The sequence below is a fragment of the Salvia miltiorrhiza genome, chromosome 2, assembly GCF_028751815.1.
Source record: "Salvia miltiorrhiza cultivar Shanhuang (shh) chromosome 2, IMPLAD_Smil_shh, whole genome shotgun sequence".
In the NCBI taxonomy this organism is placed as follows: Eukaryota; Viridiplantae; Streptophyta; class Magnoliopsida; order Lamiales; family Lamiaceae; genus Salvia; species Salvia miltiorrhiza.
In genome coordinates, this window is record NC_080388.1 from 54,869,076 (window position 1) to 54,890,478 (window position 21,403).

General features: G+C 38.3%; 3 protein-coding genes across 4 annotated transcripts; 2 read left to right on the plus strand and 1 right to left on the minus strand.

Annotated features, from left to right (window-relative positions):
- The first annotated feature begins 957 nt into the window (after positions 1-957).
- Positions 958-11,484, plus strand: LOC131010304 (lysine-specific histone demethylase 1 homolog 3). The gene is made up of 9 exons (XM_057937759.1): positions 958-1,252; positions 1,455-3,564; positions 4,280-4,421; positions 5,109-7,454; positions 7,581-7,674; positions 7,991-8,439; positions 9,434-10,150; positions 10,235-10,309; positions 10,942-11,484. Exons 2-9 carry the CDS (start codon positions 1,532-1,534, stop codon positions 11,023-11,025), a joined length of 5,940 nt encoding a protein of 1,979 aa, XP_057793742.1. The 5' UTR covers positions 958-1,252; positions 1,455-1,531; the 3' UTR covers positions 11,026-11,484.
- A 4,031-nt stretch (positions 11,485-15,515) lies between these two features.
- LOC131010344 (tubby-like F-box protein 5) lies at positions 15,516-18,225 on the plus strand. Of its 2 annotated transcripts, XM_057937831.1 has the most exons (5): positions 15,538-16,047; positions 16,528-16,736; positions 16,809-16,896; positions 17,100-17,232; positions 17,310-18,225. In XM_057937831.1, exons 2-5 carry the CDS (start codon positions 16,722-16,724, stop codon positions 17,983-17,985), a joined length of 912 nt encoding a protein of 303 aa, XP_057793814.1. In that variant the 5' UTR covers positions 15,538-16,047; positions 16,528-16,721; the 3' UTR covers positions 17,986-18,225. The 2 variants fall into 2 exon arrangements, with proteins under 2 accessions (XP_057793813.1, XP_057793814.1); XM_057937830.1 differs by having other exon boundaries at positions 15,516-16,736.
- A 7-nt stretch (positions 18,226-18,232) lies between these two features.
- On the minus strand, positions 18,233-20,504 carry LOC131010324 (uncharacterized). The gene has a single exon (XM_057937797.1). It carries the CDS (start codon positions 20,201-20,203, stop codon positions 18,347-18,349), a length of 1,857 nt encoding a protein of 618 aa, XP_057793780.1. The 5' UTR covers positions 20,204-20,504; the 3' UTR covers positions 18,233-18,346.
- Positions 20,505-21,403: the final 899 nt, after the last annotated feature.

Here is a 21,403-nt window from a genome sequence, read left to right on the forward strand (position 1 = left end):
AATGTTTTTTCCCTTTATATTTTCGACAGAATGGTTTTAATGAGACTTGACTTTTCAAGTGAGTTTGGATTTCGTGCATTCCAAAGTTATATGTTTCTCTCTCCTTTATATAGCTGTTATTTTTGTATTTACTTTAAAAACTGTACACGTTCTATATGTTGAGATATCAGATTACGAGTGTAACCTCGAGTCCGTCCAAGAAAATAATAATTTAAAAATATGAATTTCAATCCAACTCATATCATTAATAAAAGCACGAAAGTCTGCACAAACTTGAACGTCACAACCATGTCTACTTCATTCATGAGTTCCTAAAACAACATGAAGCTCGTATGATAATAAGAACACGACTTGCGTAAATTGGCAAATGGCAAGAGATCCTCTGAAAGTACTCATCGGCTATATGAAGACATTACATATAGATAGATTTGTTATCCAGTAAACCAACTAAAAACACCACAACCTAATAATTTTTTTTTTTTGTTAAAAAAAAAAAGATTACTTGAGCAACAACATTGAATGCTGCAAAAATCCAGATGTGAAATCAACGTGCCGACGGATTGCCAAAACAAAAGACAAGCATTGTGAAAGATAGAAGACGATACCTAGCTTTAATTGGTAATTGGTAACAATGTCATAAAATCGATTTTAAAAGAACAATTACAATCACTAATTATATATGAAATTGATCATAATTGATTGGATAAAGAGTTTGAATTGTCTATTGAGATCCCTTACAGAATCTCCACAAAAATTAAATTTATTTCAAAATATGGTGTATATTTTGAAAGCTAGTATACGAAGAAACATCATTAGTGGTTCTGGTTTGGAAAAAAAAGAAAAAAATGAAGCATCGTTGGTAAATTGGTTCGACAGCATGAAGAAAGTTTTAGAAAAATAATAATAATGCTAATTACATACAATTATACTACTAATATACTTCACCACCAAACCAAAAATGAGTACATGAGGCTTCTTATTTGTTATCTTCCCCCTAAATATTTGAAGGTAAATTCGAATAAAATTCTATTTGCGTCTTTGTAATCCAATCCCTAACAATTATAATCAGTCAAGTTCACAAAATCCAGCAGTCATTACACCTGCTTCGCAATGCAACTTCGTCGCTATATGTTTCACTAGTGTTGGAGCAGAATATATATTATATTACCAAGGGCAAAGAACCATTTTCAATTTAGCTGTTGCTACGGTGTTCTGCACTCACCCAATCGTCCGGAATTTCCCGTTGAGCCAGGTTTGATCCCTAGCTCACCCTTACTTGGTTTGGTTATATGTTTTCGTATTAAATTCATGTTTGCGATTTTTGCCTGAAGAAATTGATTGCTTCTTTGGGAAATAGGGAAGACCTGGATTTGGCGTTGTTGATTTTGCTCACTTAAGTTGTTGGTTTTATTTTTTCAATGCATGTGGCCTTGAATGTGATTTTCTGTATACAGGGAATTCCAGTGGGTGGTATAGGAGTGAAGGCTGGAGTTAGGGTTTGATGTGGAAAACGGCTGGAATTTGAAACCCTATGGTTCAGGCGATGGATGAGGAGGAGAGCAAAATGGGTCTGAAAAGAAAGTCTAAACATGTTGGAACCTCGGTTGATTCAGGGGATGATGAGCCTATTGGGGCACTGTTAAAGCTCAAGGGCAAAAAGAATTCCAAGAGAAATAGGGTGGTGGCAGATGGTGGCGGACGAAAACTTAAAGAGGGTGGGAAGATGGTTGCTGAGGATGACGAATTAGGTGGTATGAATGACACATTGGCGAACTTTCGGAAAAAGTTGAGGGGGCCAAAAAAGGAGGTTGGATCTGCAATAGCGGCTGTGAAAGACTTGAGCAGCAATGTGTCGGAGCCGCTGTGCCAGTCTCTTGATGAGTCTGTGAAGGGCTGCGGATTAGATTTGAATTTGACTTCTGAGGCAAAGAGAAGATGTCTGGGGAGCAATGAAGGCGAATCTTCTGGGAATGCAATGGTTATGGAGAGTACAAAGAGGAAGGCTAAAATGAAAAATAAAAGATCCAAGGTCAATTTAGATGGAAAGATATTTGAAAATTCTGAATCTAAAGATTTGGGTTACAATACATCTAGGAATGATGCATTGCAGCACGGGAAGGAGGTTACTTCTGAGTCAGAGGGAGAAGCTTTGGAGGATTCTCTGTCTGCCTTCTTTCAGAAGGTGCAGTCAGGGATGACTGCAAAGTCTCGTAATCCTTCTAGATTGAAGCCGGTAAAGGTGTCAGATGATGGGACATATTCTGGTGTTGGCTCAGACGCTCTTGTTGACAAATCTCTTTCTACTTCAAAATTAGTCCAGGAAATCCTTATCCCCGATGACAATTGTTGTGCAGCAATTGTTCAAGGTTCCTTAAAACCAACCTTGATCGAGAAGAGTTTATATGATTGTTTACCTGAAGATTTGAACTGTACCCTGGGGAATCCTGCTGATTCAAAGCAAGGACTTATTTCTATTACACCAGGTTCCAATCACATATGGAGATCCACTGACTTTAAGGACAATTCATCTACTAATGTTATCCCAAAGAACTCAGCTTTTGTAACCAGTGTCCAAACTTGTGCTTCAAGCTTGAGGACCGAATTTGGAGATGATATGACAAAATCTGAGTCCATTGAGGAGCAGCCTGTGTTGGGCAATGTGCCTCCTGATTCAATCAATTTTCTTGATAGAAAAAATGATGTAGCTTGTTGTGCAGAAGCTGAGGATTTGGGCGTGTCAACATCCTTGTGTGAAGGCACATCTAGAACTAATGGGGATGTCAAACAAGATAGGGTGCTTGATAATGGTTTGTTTCCATCATATTCTGGGCAATTGCAGCTCGACTCATTGCCATCTACGTTTGAGAAGCCACCGAAGGAACGTCATTCTGGAGATCATGATGGCCCATTTACAGTCCTAGGTAAGTGCTTTGAAGAAGTAGACCTTCAACCTTTGTTTTCACAAGGCGAAGATGATCAGGTATCAGAATGTAGGTCATCGCCGGTATCAGCTAGCGAAAACCAAAAATATGAAGTGGTTTTCCGGAAGCGTAAGGATGACTGCGGGGAAGCTGTTATTGAATCAGAACACACTTTAGAACATTCTCATGTTCTGCTTGAAGGTGAACGCGGGCCAAACTGTGATGATCCTTGTGCGGGTGAAGAGATCAATGGAACCTCTTACTCATCTATTATGCTGGATCATCAGGGAAATTATGCCAAAGATAGTACATGCCTAGCTGATCCTGAAACTAAGGATAGTACTTTATCTGTTGGTCAGCGAGCTGCCCGGAATGCCAAAAAACAAAGGCACGGTGACATGGCTTACGAGGGTGATATTGACTGGGATATTTTGATTCAAAGTCAAGAGTTGTTTGGAAGCCACCGTGTAGATAAAACAAGAGAAAAGCTCAATCCATTATCAACTGCTATAGATGCTGAAAGTGGAAAAGCAGCAGCTGTTGCCGCGGGGCTTAAAGCTCGTGCAGTAGGTCCCCTTGAGAAAATCAAATTCAAGGAAGTATTGAAACGTAAAGGTGGACTTCAGGAGTACTTGGAGTGCAGGTCAGTGTACCCTGTTACTAGTTGCCTACCTACTTTTCCTGAACGCTGTCGCTGACTACATGATTTACATGTTCTTTTAAACCAGCACCTTAAGTATTTGTTAGTTTCTGTTGGTCAATTTCATTTGATTGTTCAAACTTGAAGCTACTATAGTTTGCCATTATTTGGGCTCCTAGAATGGTTTTGTAAGCTAGTTCCAGTGGATTTTGGAATATTTCCATTACTTCTTTGAGGTGACTCATTAGGCAGAATATAAGTATACTTTTTTTCAAGTATGCATTGGTGACGTAAGAACGGTAGATGAAGTATAGTTGTCTAGAACTTTTATTTGTTTCGATCCATTTTGATAGTATTTCTCTTGTAATGTTTGAGAACATGTGAAGATAGTCTACTTTGGTTACTGGGGCAAAGCAATCAAAACTTCCCACTCAGATGGGATGTGGCTGTTTGGGTCAATGTTCTCTAGTAAGAAATGCTTATGTGCTGCATTTTAAATTCATTTTCATGTAGCCTTCTTCTGTTTTGAAGGCTAATTAAGCTTATTAATATTTAACTTCTAACCTTATTTTTTTGAACCTAAATCACACGCTTAACAGATTTTATTTCTTTAGGAATTTTCACTTTGCAATTTTGCCTGATGTGTATAGCACCTTTTTAGATGGTTTCTTTAGTCTTTTTATGAGCTTTGTGGTTTCAATTGTTTTATGCTTTGCAGGAACCACATATTAAGTGTTTGGAACAAAGATGTCAGCCGGGTTTTGCCGCTGGCAGACTTTGGGGTGTCTGATGCTCCTTTGGTTGCTGAAAGCCCACGTGCCTCTCTAATTAGAGATATCTTTATCTTTCTTGATCAATGTGTAAGTTTTCAGATTCCATCACATACAGGGAGAAATACCTTGCTTCCCTCACCTATAACCAAGTTACTCATCTACCTCTCTACTATGAACATGTTCGTTTCGAAACTACGTGTATCATGGTCCATGTTCCTGTTCAATTCAAATCAATCCAATCAAGAATATTGGTGCAGTTTACTTTATAGTAAATGAAATCTAGATAGGGAATATGTTTGTCGAAACTCAAATTACATGTCAAAATCAATGCTTGAATCAAACAGAGGGAACAAATTCCTTAAGGACAGGGATCATGCTAAAAAACAAAAGAACTGAAACCCTCTTTCTACTATTGTATTAAACATTGAGTGAAATGGAAAGAGAGGAGTATCACTGAGCATCTTGCTGAGAGAGAGGAGGATGATGCTGTATTTAATGGAAAAATGCCAGAGATGTAGTCGTGTGGTGTAACCTGTTTTGGCTCTTTGTAAGTGGTTTGAAATAATATAAATTGATGTAGAAAGAAAATATTTGGGCAGAGATTCTATGTAGCTTTCCCTTTAAAAGTGTATAATTATTTATTTATCTTGTGATTTAGCTTTGTGGTACCTTTCTTTGTGTTCTGATTGTTTTGCTTCTTGCAATTTTCTAGATGTGTATATGTACTTTCACACCTTGAGTTTCCTTTGTTCATTTGGCAATTTTATTTTACAGGGTTATATAAATTTTGGATTGACTTCTGAAAAGGCAAAGTCAGCAAACTGCATCAAGCACGACCTGAAAGTTCGGGATGAGGAGGAGTTTGGAGAAAATGCCGAGCTGCGTCTGCCTGATTCAGATGAAGGAGTTTCCTTTATTCTCGGGAAGGAAAAAAGTCGAGAGACCTGCATTGAGGGAAATAATGAGGATGCATCTGGTGATGGAAACCTGGCAGGCAAAACATCAGAATATGGACTTGCCAATATGGAGGCCTTAGAATCATCTGCCCCACGTATTCCGGAACAAAGTCTGCAAGATGATAGTCCAGGAACCAATGCTCTTGATCCTAAACCTTCCGATGAAGCTGCTAATTCAGAATATATGGGTCTGCCATGCAAAGACGAGGATGGGGGAAAAGTTCCTCCTGTCCATCCTGATTTACTTTTTGCTGGTGAATCGGGATCTACTATACCTATAAAGCTCCCGAAAGGCGGGTCTGCCAGTTCTTGTGATTCCTTTAATATTGCATATAGCCATAGATGTAATAATTCAGGACCAAAAAAGAATGTAATAGTTGTAGGAGCTGGTCCTGCTGGCTTAACTGCAGCGCGCCACTTGCAGCGCCAAGGTTTTATTGTTACAGTCCTTGAGGCTAGGAGCAGGATAGGGGGTCGTGTTTTTACTGACCATGCATCTTTAAGTGTCCCTGTAGATCTTGGAGCTAGCATCATTACAGGTGTAGAAGCCGATGTAACCTCAGAAAGAAGACCTGATCCTTCTTCCTTGATTTGTGCTCAGTTGGGACTTGAGTTGACGGTATTGAACAGTGACTGTCCCCTATATGATACTGTGACTGGTGAGAAAGTTCCTGCAGATCTTGATGAAGCATTGGAAGCAGAGTATAATAGCCTACTCGATGACATGGAACTGCTGGCTGCTGAAAAGGGTGAACGTGCCATGAAGATGTCTCTTGAGGAAGGCTTAGAATATGGCCTCAAGAGTCGTCGTATGGCTCATCATGAACAAGATCGCACAGAACTGAGACCCATTAAATCTCAAGATAACTCTGTGGCTGCTGAAAGGATTTCCACAGATGATGAGAATCCCAATTCTCAGGTTTCTAAACTAGAGGGCGTCAATCCTCTTGAAAGGAGAGTCATGGATTGGCATTTCGCTCACTTGGAGTATGGTTGTGCTGCTTTGCTTAAAGAAGTTTCACTTCCAAACTGGAATCAAGATGATGTATATGGAGGGTTTGGCGGAGCTCATTGTATGATAAAAGGAGGTTACAGCACTATTGTTGAATCTCTTGCTGAAGGAATTCATATTCACTTGGACCATGTTGTTACGGATATTTCATATATCCCGAAGGACTGTCAGACAAATAATGAACTGTGCAAAAGAGTTAAAGTTTCTACATCAAATGGGAATGAATTTTCAGGAGATGCAATCCTGGTCACTGTACCACTTGGATGTCTGAAAGCAGAAACAATCAAATTCTCACCACCTTTGCCTCATTGGAAATACTTATCTATAAAGAGGCTTGGATTTGGCGTCCTAAATAAGGTGGTCATGGAATTTCCTGAAGTATTTTGGGATGACAGTATTGACTACTTTGGTGCCACTGCTGAAGTTACAGATCAACGAGGCAGATGCTTTATGTTCTGGAATGTCAAGAAAACAGTTGGAGCACCTGTTCTTATAGCCTTGCTTGTTGGTAAGGCTGCTGTTGATGGCCAGAATATTAATGCTTCCGATCATGTTGGTCATGCCTTGAGTGTTCTCCGGAAATTATTTGGGGAAGATAAAGTTCCAGATCCAGTTGCATCTGTAGTAACTGACTGGGGAAGAGATCCTTACAGCTATGGTGCTTATTCCTATGTTGCCGTGGGTTCATCTGGAGAAGACTATGATATTTTGGGCAGGCCAGTAGATAATTGTTTATTTTTTGCTGGTGAAGCAACATGCAAGGAGCATCCTGACACTGTTGGTGGTGCAATGATGAGTGGGCTTCGAGAGGCTGTACGAATAATAGATATATTGAATACAGGAACTGATTACACAGCAGAAGTGGAGGCCATGGAGGCTGCAAGAAGACACTCGGATATTGGAAGGAGCGAAATAAAGGACATTGTCAGGCGGCTAGAGGCTTTAGATTTCTCTATTTCATCGTATAAGGATTCTTTGGATGAGTCTGAGATTTCAACTTGGGGCTCAATACTGAAGGATATGTTTTTCACTGCAAGAACTACAGCTGGGAGATTACGTCTCGCTAAAGAGTTGTTAAAACTTCCTGTTGGCTTTTTGAAGACCTTCGCTAGCACTAAAGGAGGGCTCAGCACCCTTAACTCATGGATTCTGGTAAGTGCTCCACTTGATGTGCTATTATTAACTTCCAAGCTAGGTTATTCCACAGTTTCTACTTTCTACTAAGCTTTTCTTGATACATTAACTATCAATTGTTTCAAATCTGATTTGTGGTTTCAGGATTCAATGGGAAAGGACGGAACCCAACTCTTGCGCCATTGTGTCCGTCTACTTGTACTTGTTTCAAATGATTTGCTTGCTGTCCGTTTGTCAGGTGAGTGCACTACTTCCTCTGTTTGCTGACTACCCTTCCTGTTCTCTTCTTTGCGTCTTTCTTCAGCTCACCTTTGATGTGTTGGTTCATCATAGTACTGTATAAACTATATGAAGAATCAGTGAGTGATAAAGTTTCTTGTGTGTTCCTATTGTGAATGTTATCAAGATTGAAATAGATGTTTTTTCAGATCATCCTTTTGAATGTTGCTTGTCTTCTGAAGTTTATTGCCCTAGCACTTTAAGACAGCTGAAAAATCTTGAAGCCCATTACATCAAGCATCATAGTAATTGTTTATTCTCACTACTTCCCTTAGGTATTGGAAAAACTGTGAAAGAGAAAGTTTGCGTACATACCAGTCGTGATATACGCGCCATAGCTAGCCAGCTTGTGAGTGTGTGGGTTGAACTTTTCCGTAAGGAGAAGGCTTCTAAAGGACTAAAATTACTTAGGCAGTCGACCCTGGATTCAAAGAGCAAATCTCCTGTTGTTTCTGGAAAGCCACCACTCCGCATACATCATGCGGAGAGCAAGGGTGCCGGATTCCAGTTCCCTTCCACCATAAACACCAAGACACTGATTGATGAGCCTGTTCAACAAGGAATGAGAATTAACCCAAAGTCAGAAGCTCAGCTCTCAAATTCTAATGGTTCAAGCAGAAATATCATGGAGGACGAGGACCGTGATGTTCTAATGTCTGAAGAAGAAAAGGCTGCCTTTGCTGCAGCAGAAGCTGCTCGTGCTGCAGCAATTGCTGCTGCTAAGGTTTGCTTCTTGTTCTTTCTTCAGCATCATACTTTATTACTTTCTAATCGCAAGTCTTACTTTGTTATATCAGATTTTTATATATGCTGGATTTGGACAAACTGATTGCTCCTTATAACTCCTGGTTTCCATAAAAGATAAACACTGACTTTCTATCAATCCAAAGGTGTCAAATTGAAGCTTGCTTTACTTGTTTTGGTTGTCACTGTGTCTAGCCCTCTCCCCAAGATTCTACACATGCTCTAAAGTGAATTTGATTCTGTAATAAGATAGCTGTGTGCCTGTGCAGATATTCTGGATTTGCAATATCTTGACATCACTAGTCTTTGTTCTGTTTTTGAGGTTAAATATGCTCTCTTGTACATGTTGTCCTTGGTTGCCTCTTTTTTTTTTCATTGGTGGCAATCGAGTAAAACATCTTTTTAAGCTTTTATTCCTTTAGCTGCTGTACTACATGTACTCCAGTTTCCAACTACTCTTTTTGCACAAGTAAAAAAAAGTCCTTTTATTTTCTAGCTTGTGGTGTTACCCTAGCTTGTTAAAATTTAGTTTTCCTTCTATATGCTTATCTTGAAACTTTATATTGGTTCAAGCTGTATATTAATCTTCAAGCTAACTTCCGATCTGTTTGGTCTATCACATAATTTTTGTTGGATGCTTCTCTAGCGAGTCTTTAAAATTTGTTCAACTAACATAATGCCAACCTGCATTAAAGGCCATTGACTTTTATTTATTTGTTTATTTTGGTTGGGTTCTAACGGTTGGCAACCTTTACATATTTCTTTTACACTTCATCAGGTCTACGATTGGACATTTTTGTTTCCAGAGCTCACATATTTATGTTGATTGTGAGAATGAATTCTCTTTTCATTGGGTGGAAATGGGATTTCGGGGGGGGGGGGGGGGGGATTTGCAATATATGCTCAGGTGTAAGGTAGATTTTCTTCTGTTATGCTTCTGACCAATTTAATGTTCTTTATGATGTATGCTGCAGGCATTTGCTGCTTCTGGTGCAAAGCATAATGCATCACTACAGGCCCCCAAGATTCTCTCGTTTCACAAATTTGCTATGCGTGAGCAGCATGGTAATATGGATGAGTGTGACAGTAGAAAGAATTGGTCTGGTGCTGCCATAGGAAGACAAGATTGCTTATCTGAAATAGATTCTAGGAACTGTAGGGTGAGAGACTGGTCAGTTGATTTCTCTGCTACTGGCGTCAACCTTGAGAGTTCAAAAATGTCGGTTGACAATCGTTCACATCGGAGCCACTCTAATGAAATTCCTAATCAGTTGAACATCAGAGAGCACTCTGGGGAAAGTGTAGCTGTAGATAGCAGCATACTGACAAAAGCATGGGTGGATAATGCCGGTAGCATAGGGATTAAAGATTACAGTGCTATTGAAAGATGGCAATGCCAGGCAGCAGCTGCTAGTTCGGGCTTCTCTCATGGGACAATGCACATAACAGATGAGGAGGATTCAAACATGAGTTCAAAGTTGCATAAGTGGAAACATGATGGGCCGGCAAATGAGAGTTCTGCCTCTCAAGTTACAATAAGCAAAGAATCCAAAGGTAACCAGCCTAGAGGAGCAGAGCGTATAAAGCAGTCAGTTGTGGATTATGTGGCTTCGTTGCTCATGCCCCTTTATAAAGCTAGGAAAATTGATAGAGAAGGTTACAAGTCCATAATGAAGAAAACGGCAACCAAGGTTATTTCTTATATCATTCTTTGCTGGTCTCCCTCTGTAATGTCAAACATGTTTTTATCTGTCTTACTTTGTACTATATTTCAGGTCATGGAACAGACTACTGATGCTGAAAAAGCAATGGCTGTTTTTGAATTTCTTGATTTCAAACGTAAAAATAAGGTGGGCATCATATATTCTCAACTTATGAGACCATATAACTCTTAAGCGGTATTATGTTTTATGTAGCATAAGCACTCTAGTAGTCTGAGATTCTTGCCAAAGCATTAAATTTCCAGAAATGGTGTTCGCAACCTTCTGCCATGATAGTATGATAACATGTAATTAAGTGTTCAAATTATGTCATCTGCAAAAACAAAAGTCTTCAAATTATGTCCTCCCAAAAACAAAAACGAAATCTTCATTATGTTAAAGCTATCATGCAGCTTTTTCGGCTATGATTATCACATGGATACATATGAAACTTTTTGTTTTTTCCCTTTGTTTTGCTGAAAATTCACAATCCATGAGCATCTCCACAGGAAGATTTTTGTGGTCTGCTACTTTTGTATTATAGTCATCCTTTTATGAAGAATATTGACGGAGAATCATTGACAAACTTAACTTCAATGCTGACATTTTTTAACCATAATTTCTATGGTAGTTTGCCATTAGAAGCGGAGGACATTTTTTTGTGAAGTTATGTGACCTCTGTGGTGCCTCACAAGTTTGCTATTTCCCTCAGTTGTTTTATGCTCTCTTATCTATTTATTTTTGTGTGGAGATTTCACAATCTCGCTTTATCATGTGGGCAGATTCGTGCATTCGTGGACATGCTGATTGAAAGGCACATGACAATGAAGCCAGGTGCAAAGTCGGGATCTTATGACAAAGATTAATTGGTGCACCCATATACAGGATTGAGAAGCTGTGTGACTATTTAAATCATGGTTCAAGCAGTCTCTTACAGCTTCTGATTAATCCCAAAAATGAAGCTCCACTGATAGATGGTACTTGTGCTTGCATCTGTCCTGAATGTACAAAGCTTGGGAAATAGCTATTATTGTTTGTCCAAATACAACCATATCATGACGACTTAGCGAAGCCCTCAAAAGTTTGGACGGGTGTCATCTGGATCTTATATACAATTTTTCACATCCAATTGGAAAGTGTTCTATTGACGTGGAATTGCTTTTTTGGAATTTGTTTCTGATTATTTTAACTTGTATTTTGAGGTAGAAGCTGGAGACCCCTAACCTCTTTCTTCAGGCTTAGAAGAGAAATGAATTGTTTTGTGACTTATGAGATGTGTACAGCTTAGAATTATTTTATGGAAACAAATATACAGAATTCTGTCAGTAGCATAACTTGCTTATCTCTTGGCTAGTTTTAGTTTAATTTGTTATCAACATATATGTATGTTTTGTATAGGGTAAATTCTGATCTTTTACTTGTTCGTACAAAAGATAAACAATCTGTAATAATGATGATGTCTTTGTTGTTCTTATTGGTCTTTATATTGTGGACGTTCAAGATTCAGTGCTTGGAAAAGATCACTATCAAGCTTTCTCCCCTTCTTTTAAAGGTCGAATGTGTAGAAGGTAATGTTTTTATTGATTTAACTATTAATCATGTCATTTGCTTGTAAAGGGTAAGATTGCATGTTTGTTTATGTAAGTTCAGTTGTTACTATCTCTAAATACTTCAATGATAGTTAATCGGGAAAATATATTTTATCCCCAATACATACCTTTTTTGTCTTTTCACCCCCTCTACTTTAATTTCCAGTTTTTCTCCCTGTACTTCCATTGTTTTTATCCTGTTCACCTTGTACTTTAGTTTCCCTATTTTGATCTCCTGTACTTATATTATCTTTAACCTCTGTTTTCCTGGATGATGCCAGTGTAATTCAATTCCTTTGCATTTTATAAGTACAAGAAGCAAAAATATATGGAGGCAAATATGTGTGAATCCTATTAAATATTTGTCAAATGTATTTTGTGTTTGTTGCTATCTTGTATTTGTCAGGAATTAACCTCATCTCTGAACAAGTTAACAATTTTGTAGTATTCTGATTGTAAAATATATAAGGTGGTTATAGCTGACCTTTTTTGCTTTGTGTCGTTGTGTTAGGATTAGCACAAGCCTATTCCTTTCTCCAAGCACCCCCCCCCCCCCCCGCGCCCAATCCCTGAAAAAAGAAAAGAAAGGAAACGATAAAGAAAAATTTGAAGTGCTTGAATTTCAGTGCTTATTCTTCCTCGATGTTTTACTGAACATAAAGTGATGCAGTTTAGAAATTTACCTGCAGGTATGATGGTGATATATCCCTATTCCTATCTAGATGTGGTAGTCATTTACTACTAGAAATTTATGAGAGCTGGAATTGTTCCAAACCTACATGGCTCCTTCAATCAGGTAACTAACTATGCATGTCTACACATCCTTTGGCATCTAGCACGCCAGCATACTTTCATTTTCTATTGCAGAAAGTTGTTATATATCTATCTTATTATGTTCAAAAAATGTTGCACAGAAGCCATGAGTGATAATTTATTGCTTAGCAAGATTGACTCCCAGGGTAACTGGCAGTGTGCATAATCCGCTCAATTGTGTCGTGGGGTAAAGTTGTATTTGTGCTTGTGGTTCTCTTGCATATGGTTCATCCAAGAGACACAATGAGCTCAAGAGGTTGGTAAATTGCTCTTACTTATTGAGCACACCAGATGTTTCATGTTTCTGCTTTTGACTTCATGGGCTTGCGATAGAAATGGGGATGCTGTTATCTGCTAGAAGAAGATCCATGCTTCATTTACAGGTAGCAAGCACTCACAGAACTTCAGCATAAATACTCGGTGAGATCATTATTATACAGAAAGGTTGCATTATTTGAAGCTCTCTCAAATTTTCCATTTATTTTCGACTTTATTTGGGTATGGATCATATATAATTGATGTGAATTTGGACCTTGTCCCTTGCTTTGAAGAACTAGCTCATCGGAATGAGTATACTGAGACATCTCCATGTTGTTTTATTACGTGCAGGGGAAGATTGATAATATATGAAGGTTGTGTGGTGCAATTGTTGCATAAAATCCACCTTGTTTAGGTATATCCTCTGTGTTCGAACTCCTTTTGGAAATATCCAGCGAGAGAGTGCATCCCCAGCTGGTTTATTAGGTAGATTGAAGGTCGAAGACGAAGAATGACATGTATTACTGTTTTCAAGGTTCTTCATGAGTTTTTCCTCTCTTCCCTTTACTTTTTGCTTTCAGAAATTAAAGACCTTATTCTACCCTTGAGGTCTATATGATTTTACTGGATTGTTCAAATTGTTTAGGCATTAATTGGAACAGGTCCTTTTCATTTATCGATTTGGTTGATCTAAATGTGGCTGGCTGTTTGGGAGTACCAGTTTCTGGTAATTGTTGTAGATCATTCTCTTAAATTCTAGAAGGTTATCATTGTTATGCTCATAATACATCGAAAATTCTGTATAACCTATACTCTAAAACAAAGAAATGAAACTATTCTTGTTTTAGGATATATATATATATATATATACATATATATATATATATATATATATATATATTTTCCTACTGCATGGATTTGGGTTGGTTGTGTTTCTGTTAATCTCCTATTTGTGTTGGTAATTTGGCGTCTTGTTCTCGTATTGTGTCGGATTTGCCTAGTGTAAGTTAAATTGGATGCCAGTTTTCCTTAGGATAAATATATATTTCACTCTTGGCACTTGGCAGTAATAATATCGGATTGCTAACTGTAATTAACTAATGAGAATATGTGGTGACTGGTGAGTGCAAGTACCTCTAGTTGTTAACTAAAATTTTCTTTATTGTTTAGTTGTTAAACTTCAATGTTTGATATTTGTGGAATGTGTTTTAATTTTTTCAATGCTTACTGAAAATTTGTCTGACGTGAAAATTAAAGAAATAGAACTAACTGTGTCAAATTCAAATCCCTATCTTGTACGAAGTTACTTATTAGTAGGAGCATTATGTATGTTGATGTTAAAATATCGATATTATTTGTCTCTAATATGAGCTTTTAAGTGTCTTGATGTTAAAATATCGATATTAATGCACGTTTATATTTGTCTCTAATATCGATATCCCTATCTTGATTTGATTTCGAAACCCCATTCCGCCTTTGTCTTTCGGTCTGCAAAGTCTTTCCCACCGAGCCCAGTGCATCCTTCTTTCATCTTATCACCCCACTAGAAACCGGCACAAAGCCTATGAATTCCGTCGCATATTGCATCAGGTATTCGAAAACATTGCATCGCGTATGTCGGAACCGCTTGGACAACGACTTTAATCAAAACCTCCTTTCCTCCAGCTGAGAATTCCCGTTGGCTCCAGCCCACAATTACTAGAAACTGGTACTCCCAAACAGTCAGCCACATTTAGATCAACCAAATCGATATGAAAAAGACCTGTTCCAATTAATATCGATAAGAAGAGTACAAAGTCTGTCCGGAAACCCTAGCTTCCTCAAAACCGCTTCAAGGTAGTCCCATTCAACCCTGTCGTACGCCTTGCTCATGTCGAGCTTGAGCGCGGCATACCCTTTCCTACTAATTTACTTCCACCCTCAATTCACTCAATTCAAAATCTTCATCATAAAAAAAAATGACAGATTCTTAAGCAATTGAACAAATTTATCTTACATAAGAAATTTTCAAAATCTTGAATTTACTTTTTTCTTTTTCTCCTTAATTAAAGAGAAGATGGAATTTTGAATGGAAATTAACTTCAACATGCTTAAGCACTAGAACTACTTTGCCTTACATAAAGAAATTTTCTTGAATCTTCTTGGATAGAAGATAACTCTTGTGAAAGATCTTGAATAATAACTCCACTGAAAGAAAAAGAGAAGAAGAAGAAGAAGAAGAAAGGTAGGAAGTAAATTAGTATATTTACGTGCCAAAAGATTATTATTTTTATTTTTTATTTTTATGGACAAAATTTTCTTTTATTGTATGAAATGAGCTAGAATATTATTCCCCCCGTCCCATTATAAATATTATATTACTTTTAGGTACAAAAATTAAGAAATATATAATTAGTATAAAGTGAGTTGGTGAAACTATATAAATAATATTTTAAAAATAGATATAGAGAGAATAGAGTGGGTGAACCCCAATAGTTAATGAATTTAAGTCCTTTAATTATTTATTAAAAAAGAAATAAGATATTTGTAATAGGACATTGGGACATTTATAACATAACAACAGAGTACTTAATTCTAAATACTAAAAATAAAAATATAAAATATGACGCTTTCAATAAGGTACAACGTACCAAGCAATCCTTAGTCGTAAAATAGTACACTCCATTTTATGTCTCTCTCCAATTTATTGGAAAAATTATTGAAAAAAAGAAATGATGGGCCCATTACTCCTCTCTCTCTCTCTCCCTCCAATTTATCACTCTTTCTCTTTCTATCATACACCCGATCGTTAGTTTTAACGACCATGAAAGGGGCACTTAAAAATGATCATCAGCCTCTAAAAGATTATAAGAGAAGCACAAAATCAATCGAGACACACACAACAGAGAGTTTTGGAGAGTCTGAGAAACGCTTTCAGATATCCTTTTGTCACCAGTGTCGGTGCTGCCACTGCGTTACCTCCTTTCTATACACTTTTCACAAAAAGAAAAGCTTATTCTTTAAGACCTAGAAAAAAGAAAATGGGGGAAACTTTATTAGAGCTGAAAGAAGTGGGGAACATGGCGGGATTGTTTAAGTAATTCTTGGGGTCGGTTCTAATCCACTGAATTTGTGTCTCTTTAATTTGTGTGTGCTTGCGAGTGATTGTGCTTTGTATTTGGGGGACACAGAAACATGAAAATTACTTATTTTAGGCCTTCGGTTCTCACTCGGGATTTTGGGAATTCGGTAAGATATTACTCATTCTTCACATTCCACGTTTATGATTGTTTCTTGCTTGTGAGAAATATCATTTTTGGACTTGTTTTATGAGTTTTGATTCCTGGTGTTCTGCTGAGAGAAGAATTAATGGGGGTAGAAGAAATATATGCTTCAATTCTCTAAGAGCTTGTGAAAATTATGAAAGCATAGTTGTACGTGGATTAGCAAATGTCAAGAATTTCCATAACTGCAGTGGGGTATTTTCCAATTTTTGGGGGTTTGTAGCTTCATTTTTGTGGCTTCAAGTTTAGGTATTAGGCGAATCGGTAAATCACAATAGGAGTGTATCAGTTCCCAAATTGGTACCTTTTGGGAGTGAAAAAATGTCATTTATATCCATTTTAAGAGATCTCAAGGGGAAAATGGGCATAGATGAGAAGCTAGAGCAGGAATGCGGAAGAAACATTGATTTTAGTGTTGAGGGCTCGTCGTCTTCTTCATATCCAGTGGTGGAGCAAAGCCAGTGGGCAAGCTTGGAACCGGAGTTTTTTGTTGATATCATTGGTAGAGTAGGGGCTGATGAGACTGCGTGGCCAGCTCGAAGAGCTGTGGTGTGTTGTGCTGCTGTTTGCAAGTCTTGGAGGGAGATAGTTAGGGAGGTGGTTCAGACTCCTGAACAATGTGGTTTGCTCACTTTCCCTATGTCCCTGAAGCAGGTAAGCTAGATTTGCAGATGTCGTATTAATCTTTGCTTCATCGTTTTTAATTATTGAAAAGGTGTGTATCAGCCGGGACCAAGGGATTCTCAGATTCAGTGCTTCATCAGAAGGGAAAGGGCAACATCGACTTATAGGTTATACCTAGGCTTAAGCCCTGGCAAGTGATCTACTCTCTCTATTGTTATTATGGATATTTATCAACACTATCTATTGGTTTTAGTTTCATGTATATCTAGATTTGGCTTTGATGAACTTTTACATGTATAATAAGCTAATGTTGTCTTGCCTCTTTATTATGATTAAGATACTCTATGCACGTCTCTTTTTTGGTCTGAATCTGAATCTTGTGATCAAATACAGCTATTTCGGGGGATGCAAGTAAGTTGCTGTTAGCAGCAAAAAAGATCAAAAGAGCCACGAAAATAGATTTTGTCATATCTTTTGCTGCAAAAGATTTTTCGCACACCAGTGATAATTATGCAGGCAAACTGAGGTGCCTCGTTGTATCTCTCTTTCATTTGTATCCTCATTATACTCCCTTGTTTAAACTATATAACTTTATGTTATCAGGTTCAACTTTTTCGGCTCCAAATTCTACATTCATGATTCTCAACCTCCGTGGTGCAACACTCTTATCCAATCTCACGGTTGGTCGTGGAAAAGAATTTCCGCAGAGAAGGTTGCACCAAGAATACCTATTTGCAACTTCAATGTTGCAACTATCGCTTACGAACTTAATGTTCTCCGTACAAGAGGGCCAAGAAGGATGCAGTGCACGATGCACATGATTCCAGTTTCATCAACTCAAAAAGGTGGAAGTGCTCCCACTCCTGCAACGTTTAGTTATGGTCTGGATGAAACTTTCAGCCCCTTGACAGCTTCCGAAGTGAGGAAAGAGGATTCTGCTTCCGATGTCCCTATCAGAGGTAAGTCGAAGCAACTGAACAGCAGCATCGATGAACCACTCATTTTGAAGAACAAAACCCCAAGATGGCATGAGCAGCTGCAGTGTTGGTGTCTGAACTTCAGAGGACGTGTTACAGTGGCATCGGTCAAGAACTTTCAGCTCGTAGCTGTCGGTGACCCATCAGAGAACGCTCCAGCTCCAGAACAAGAGAAAGTGATCTTGCAATTTGGAAAGATAGGGAAAGACATATTTACCATGGACTATCGATATCCCCTCTCTGTCTTCCAAGCTTTCGCTCTCTGTTTAAGCAACTTTGATACGAAACCAGTATGCGAGTAGGCTTTTTCTGTTTTAAATACTGTCTGTATACACTTTTAGGTCTTGTCTTTCCTGGAAGAAGGTATGCCTTGCAGTCACCCTTCATAAGATTAAGTTTTACTTATAAGATATCAGGGATATGGTTTCCGTTTCGATGCTTTTGTATTGTGGATAAAACTTTGAACTTAAACCATTTGGATATGTATTGCTTATGTAGAAAATCAGGTTGTAAAAGTAAAATATTTCAAAATGCTTTGTTAATAGTGACTATGGCAAATGTTCGTTTATTTATTTACATGTAAAATCTTTACAAGCAAGTGTTGGTTCAAGTGCAGTATCTGCTTTATTATGTATGTATGCATGTGGACTTGTGATTTTCATCTTAGAGAACATCTATGTTGTTCTTTCTATCCTCTTTCTGGCAGGCAACACGGCAACCATGGCGTCTAGGCTTCTCAGGATTGTCTTGATCAGAATCACTCGTTTCCAATAGAAGACCTCTAAGGCATCTTCTCCTTATTGTCGGCTGATAGGTGAGCTTCTCTGCACGGCTCGTGTTAACTTCAGCCTTTCGTGCCTCTGGCAAACTTATTTCATCTTTTGACCGGATTGGTTCCTTTGGTAGATGGCTGACAACCATGTGAACTCCGGGGCTTCCTTCAACTATGGAACTGTTGAACACAATGGAGTTGTTGATCCCTTGTGCGTTGTTGTTTACATATGCCTCCGTCAGTTGATCTTCCATGCTTCTCTCGTCTTCTGACTTTTTCCCTGCAGAGCATTCCTCTCCATCAGTGGTTGCTTCAGGACTTTGATCGGGGTTGCTCTTATAGCTCCGATGAATGTGAATCTGCCCTTCTCCTTTTGAGGAATCAGACTCCATGTGCATTGATGCTCCTCTATTTTCTCCTGCAATGGTTATCACACTTACAGGTCTATCAGAAATGGCTTTTTTGTGGTCTTCACCGGCTAATTCGTTGGCAAACTTTGACATGTCGGCCTTGATGTTTTTGTGCAACGGGGTGTGTTCTTCATTTGGTAGAGCAGGTTTCTCCTGAGCACTAGAGCTCTTGCTTTTCTTCACCGGTTGAGAAGCTGTAGCATAACCAGGTGTTGCTAAAACCTCCTTCGTGCTGGGGGCCGCTTGCTTCTCTCTGGGGATTTCAGCCTTTTCAACAATTTGTGCATCAGAGGTAGACTTTGGAGCAATAGAATCATTGACTTCCTTCTTTTTCTCGTCGCCAGCTTCTGTTTTTGTTGCTTCCACTACTTCCTTCACATCCTTAGTTTCTTTATGCTTTGCATCCAGTTTGATGTCGGGGGCATGTCGGCCATCATTGACAATGGAAGAGCCCAAGCTTTTGCTCGTTTCACGTGTCTCCGGACCTTGGGCAGGTGGTGCTTCATTGTGAAGTTGCGATGATTGAGAAGGCTTGGCTTCCACATCGTCGTGCTTGAAGCTTGTCCCTTGCTGAGTTTGGCCGTTGGCTGCTACAGCACTATCAGGTTTAACCTCTTCCTTCACCTCTGCTTCTTGTTGAGATGCTGCAGGCTTTGGATCATTCTCTTTAGAAGCTAAAATGGGGGCTTCATACGAAGTGGAGATCTTTTCAGTAGGCTGTGTTGAATCTTTTGATGGGGAAGCAGGCTGTTTCCCCTTAGGAGGGCTAGACGACGACACCTGCTGCTTAGGAGAACGAGAAGTGACACGGGATGGAGAATGAGATTTTGATGCTCGTTTGGGCGTGGAAGGAGTCAGCGAGATCACTCGAGACGGGGACTGAAGCGAGGATCGTGGTTGGGGTGAAGAGGGAGGCTGATGAGGTGATCTAGATTGAGCTGATAAACGAGAGGGCGAAGCAGGCTTTGATGAGGATGGGGACCGCATAGTTGAACGCGATGGTGATGAGGTTTCAGGCTCGTCTTTGGTTTGCAATTTGCCTGCGGGCGATTTGCTTGGCTCGGGGGATGCCTTTCGAGGCTCTGCTCTAGGTGGAGTGGCGGGGGAGGGGGCGGGAGGGCTGCTGCCTTTGGTGGTCGACTGCATGACCGGAGTCTTGGTTTCTGCTCGAGGTGGTGGTGGTGATGAGGTGGAGCTGGTCTGGCTACTAGATTGGGATTGAGGTTTGGGTTTAGTAGTGGTTGCTGGTGGTGGTGCAGCAGTAGTTTGGGTGGTGGGTGTGCGGCGTGAAGCCGACGGAGGCCAAAATCGAGAGAATAATGACCTTCGATCTGCCATGAAGGGAGAGAATTGGATTTTTTTTTTGTATGTATGTTGAGAGAAAGTTTGATAATCAGATAACTTATAACTTTTTCTGATGCAAAATTTGGTGCAGATGATTTCTTGCCCTTCTAAAGAATCAATGTTACTTGTCCAAAATCATGACTATGTGTGGACCAAGTTTAGAATTTATGTCCAAATTTCATCCTTCCATAGTTTTGCCCTTTCTTACACCACAAACTTGGTATCTATTCTTTGTTGTGCTCTAAAAAAGACTCTTCAAATTAGTTTTGTGCTTAAGCAAATTTAATTTGAACAAAACAATTACTTGGACATTTAAATTTTTCATTTCGTCTTGGTAGAAACTACACGTAGCTTATAGCCTATAGGATTGTAGATTTATGTTTGTATAATTTTTTATTATGTAATATTGATTTAAATTTACCGCATCATATTCACAAATTAATAAGTATACATATATATAAATATAATACATTTTAAATGTAACATATATATATATAGATGTACATATGTATCTACTTTACTTAAATAATGAACTATTTATATATTTGGCCGAGTAGATGCCATGTGTAATCGATCATATTATTCCACTTTTATTTAGATCACAACACAATAAAACAACCATTGTTTGGTATACAAATATAGCTTGACAGCATATACCAAAAAATTGAGTGAATACCACAATTATTATTGGGAAAAAGATTTTTGGCCACCCAAGTGTCTAGACATCTAGGTAAAAAACTGGTTTTTAGCTTAAAAATGAATGGGCCGATTTTTTTTTTATAATTAGTGGATTGACTAAAATATCATTTCCTTAAAATACTCAACTAATTTGAATCTAATCCTATTTCTGTTTTATTTCCATTTTTTTCTTCCTAATTTTTCGGTTTTTTCGAAAATATATTTTTCCCCGAAAATTATATGTTTTTTTTTCTAAATTGTTTTTGATTTATTTGTTTCCGAAATTTTATTATTTTTATTATTTTTACTATTTTTTCCACTAATTTATGAATTGTTGTAAAAATAATTCTAGATTTGTTTGCAGATATTATTGTTTTTCTTGTTTCAAAAATAATATTTTTTTCCGGAAGTTAATTTTTTTTGTTCGAAATTTATGTTTACTCCTATTTGTCTTTCGAAGATTTATTTTTTTATTTGTTTCGAAAATTTTGTTATTTTTATTTGTTTCCACTAATT

Bases quoted from the DNA above. Each gene is read 5' to 3' on its own strand.
- LOC131010304 (XM_057937759.1), top strand. From the start codon at position 1,532: ATGGTTCAGGCGATGGATGAGGAGGAGAGCAAAATGGGTCTGAAAAGA. The intron at 3,565-4,279 runs GTCAGTGTACCC...TATGCTTTGCAG, and splicing joins CAGGAGTACTTGGAGTGCAG to GAACCACATATTAAGTGTTT. The intron at 10,310-10,941 runs GTGGGCATCATA...TCATGTGGGCAG, and splicing joins ATTTCAAACGTAAAAATAAG to ATTCGTGCATTCGTGGACAT.
- LOC131010344 (XM_057937830.1), top strand. From the start codon at position 16,404: ATGTCATTTATATCCATTTTAAGAGATCTCAAGGGGAAAATGGGCATA. The intron at 16,737-16,808 runs GTAAGCTAGATT...GGTGTGTATCAG, and splicing joins TCCCTATGTCCCTGAAGCAG to CCGGGACCAAGGGATTCTCA. The intron at 16,897-17,099 runs GCAAGTGATCTA...GATCAAATACAG, and splicing joins ATACCTAGGCTTAAGCCCTG to CTATTTCGGGGGATGCAAGT.
- LOC131010324 (XM_057937797.1), bottom strand. From the start codon at position 20,203: ATGGCAGATCGAAGGTCATTATTCTCTCGATTTTGGCCTCCGTCGGCT.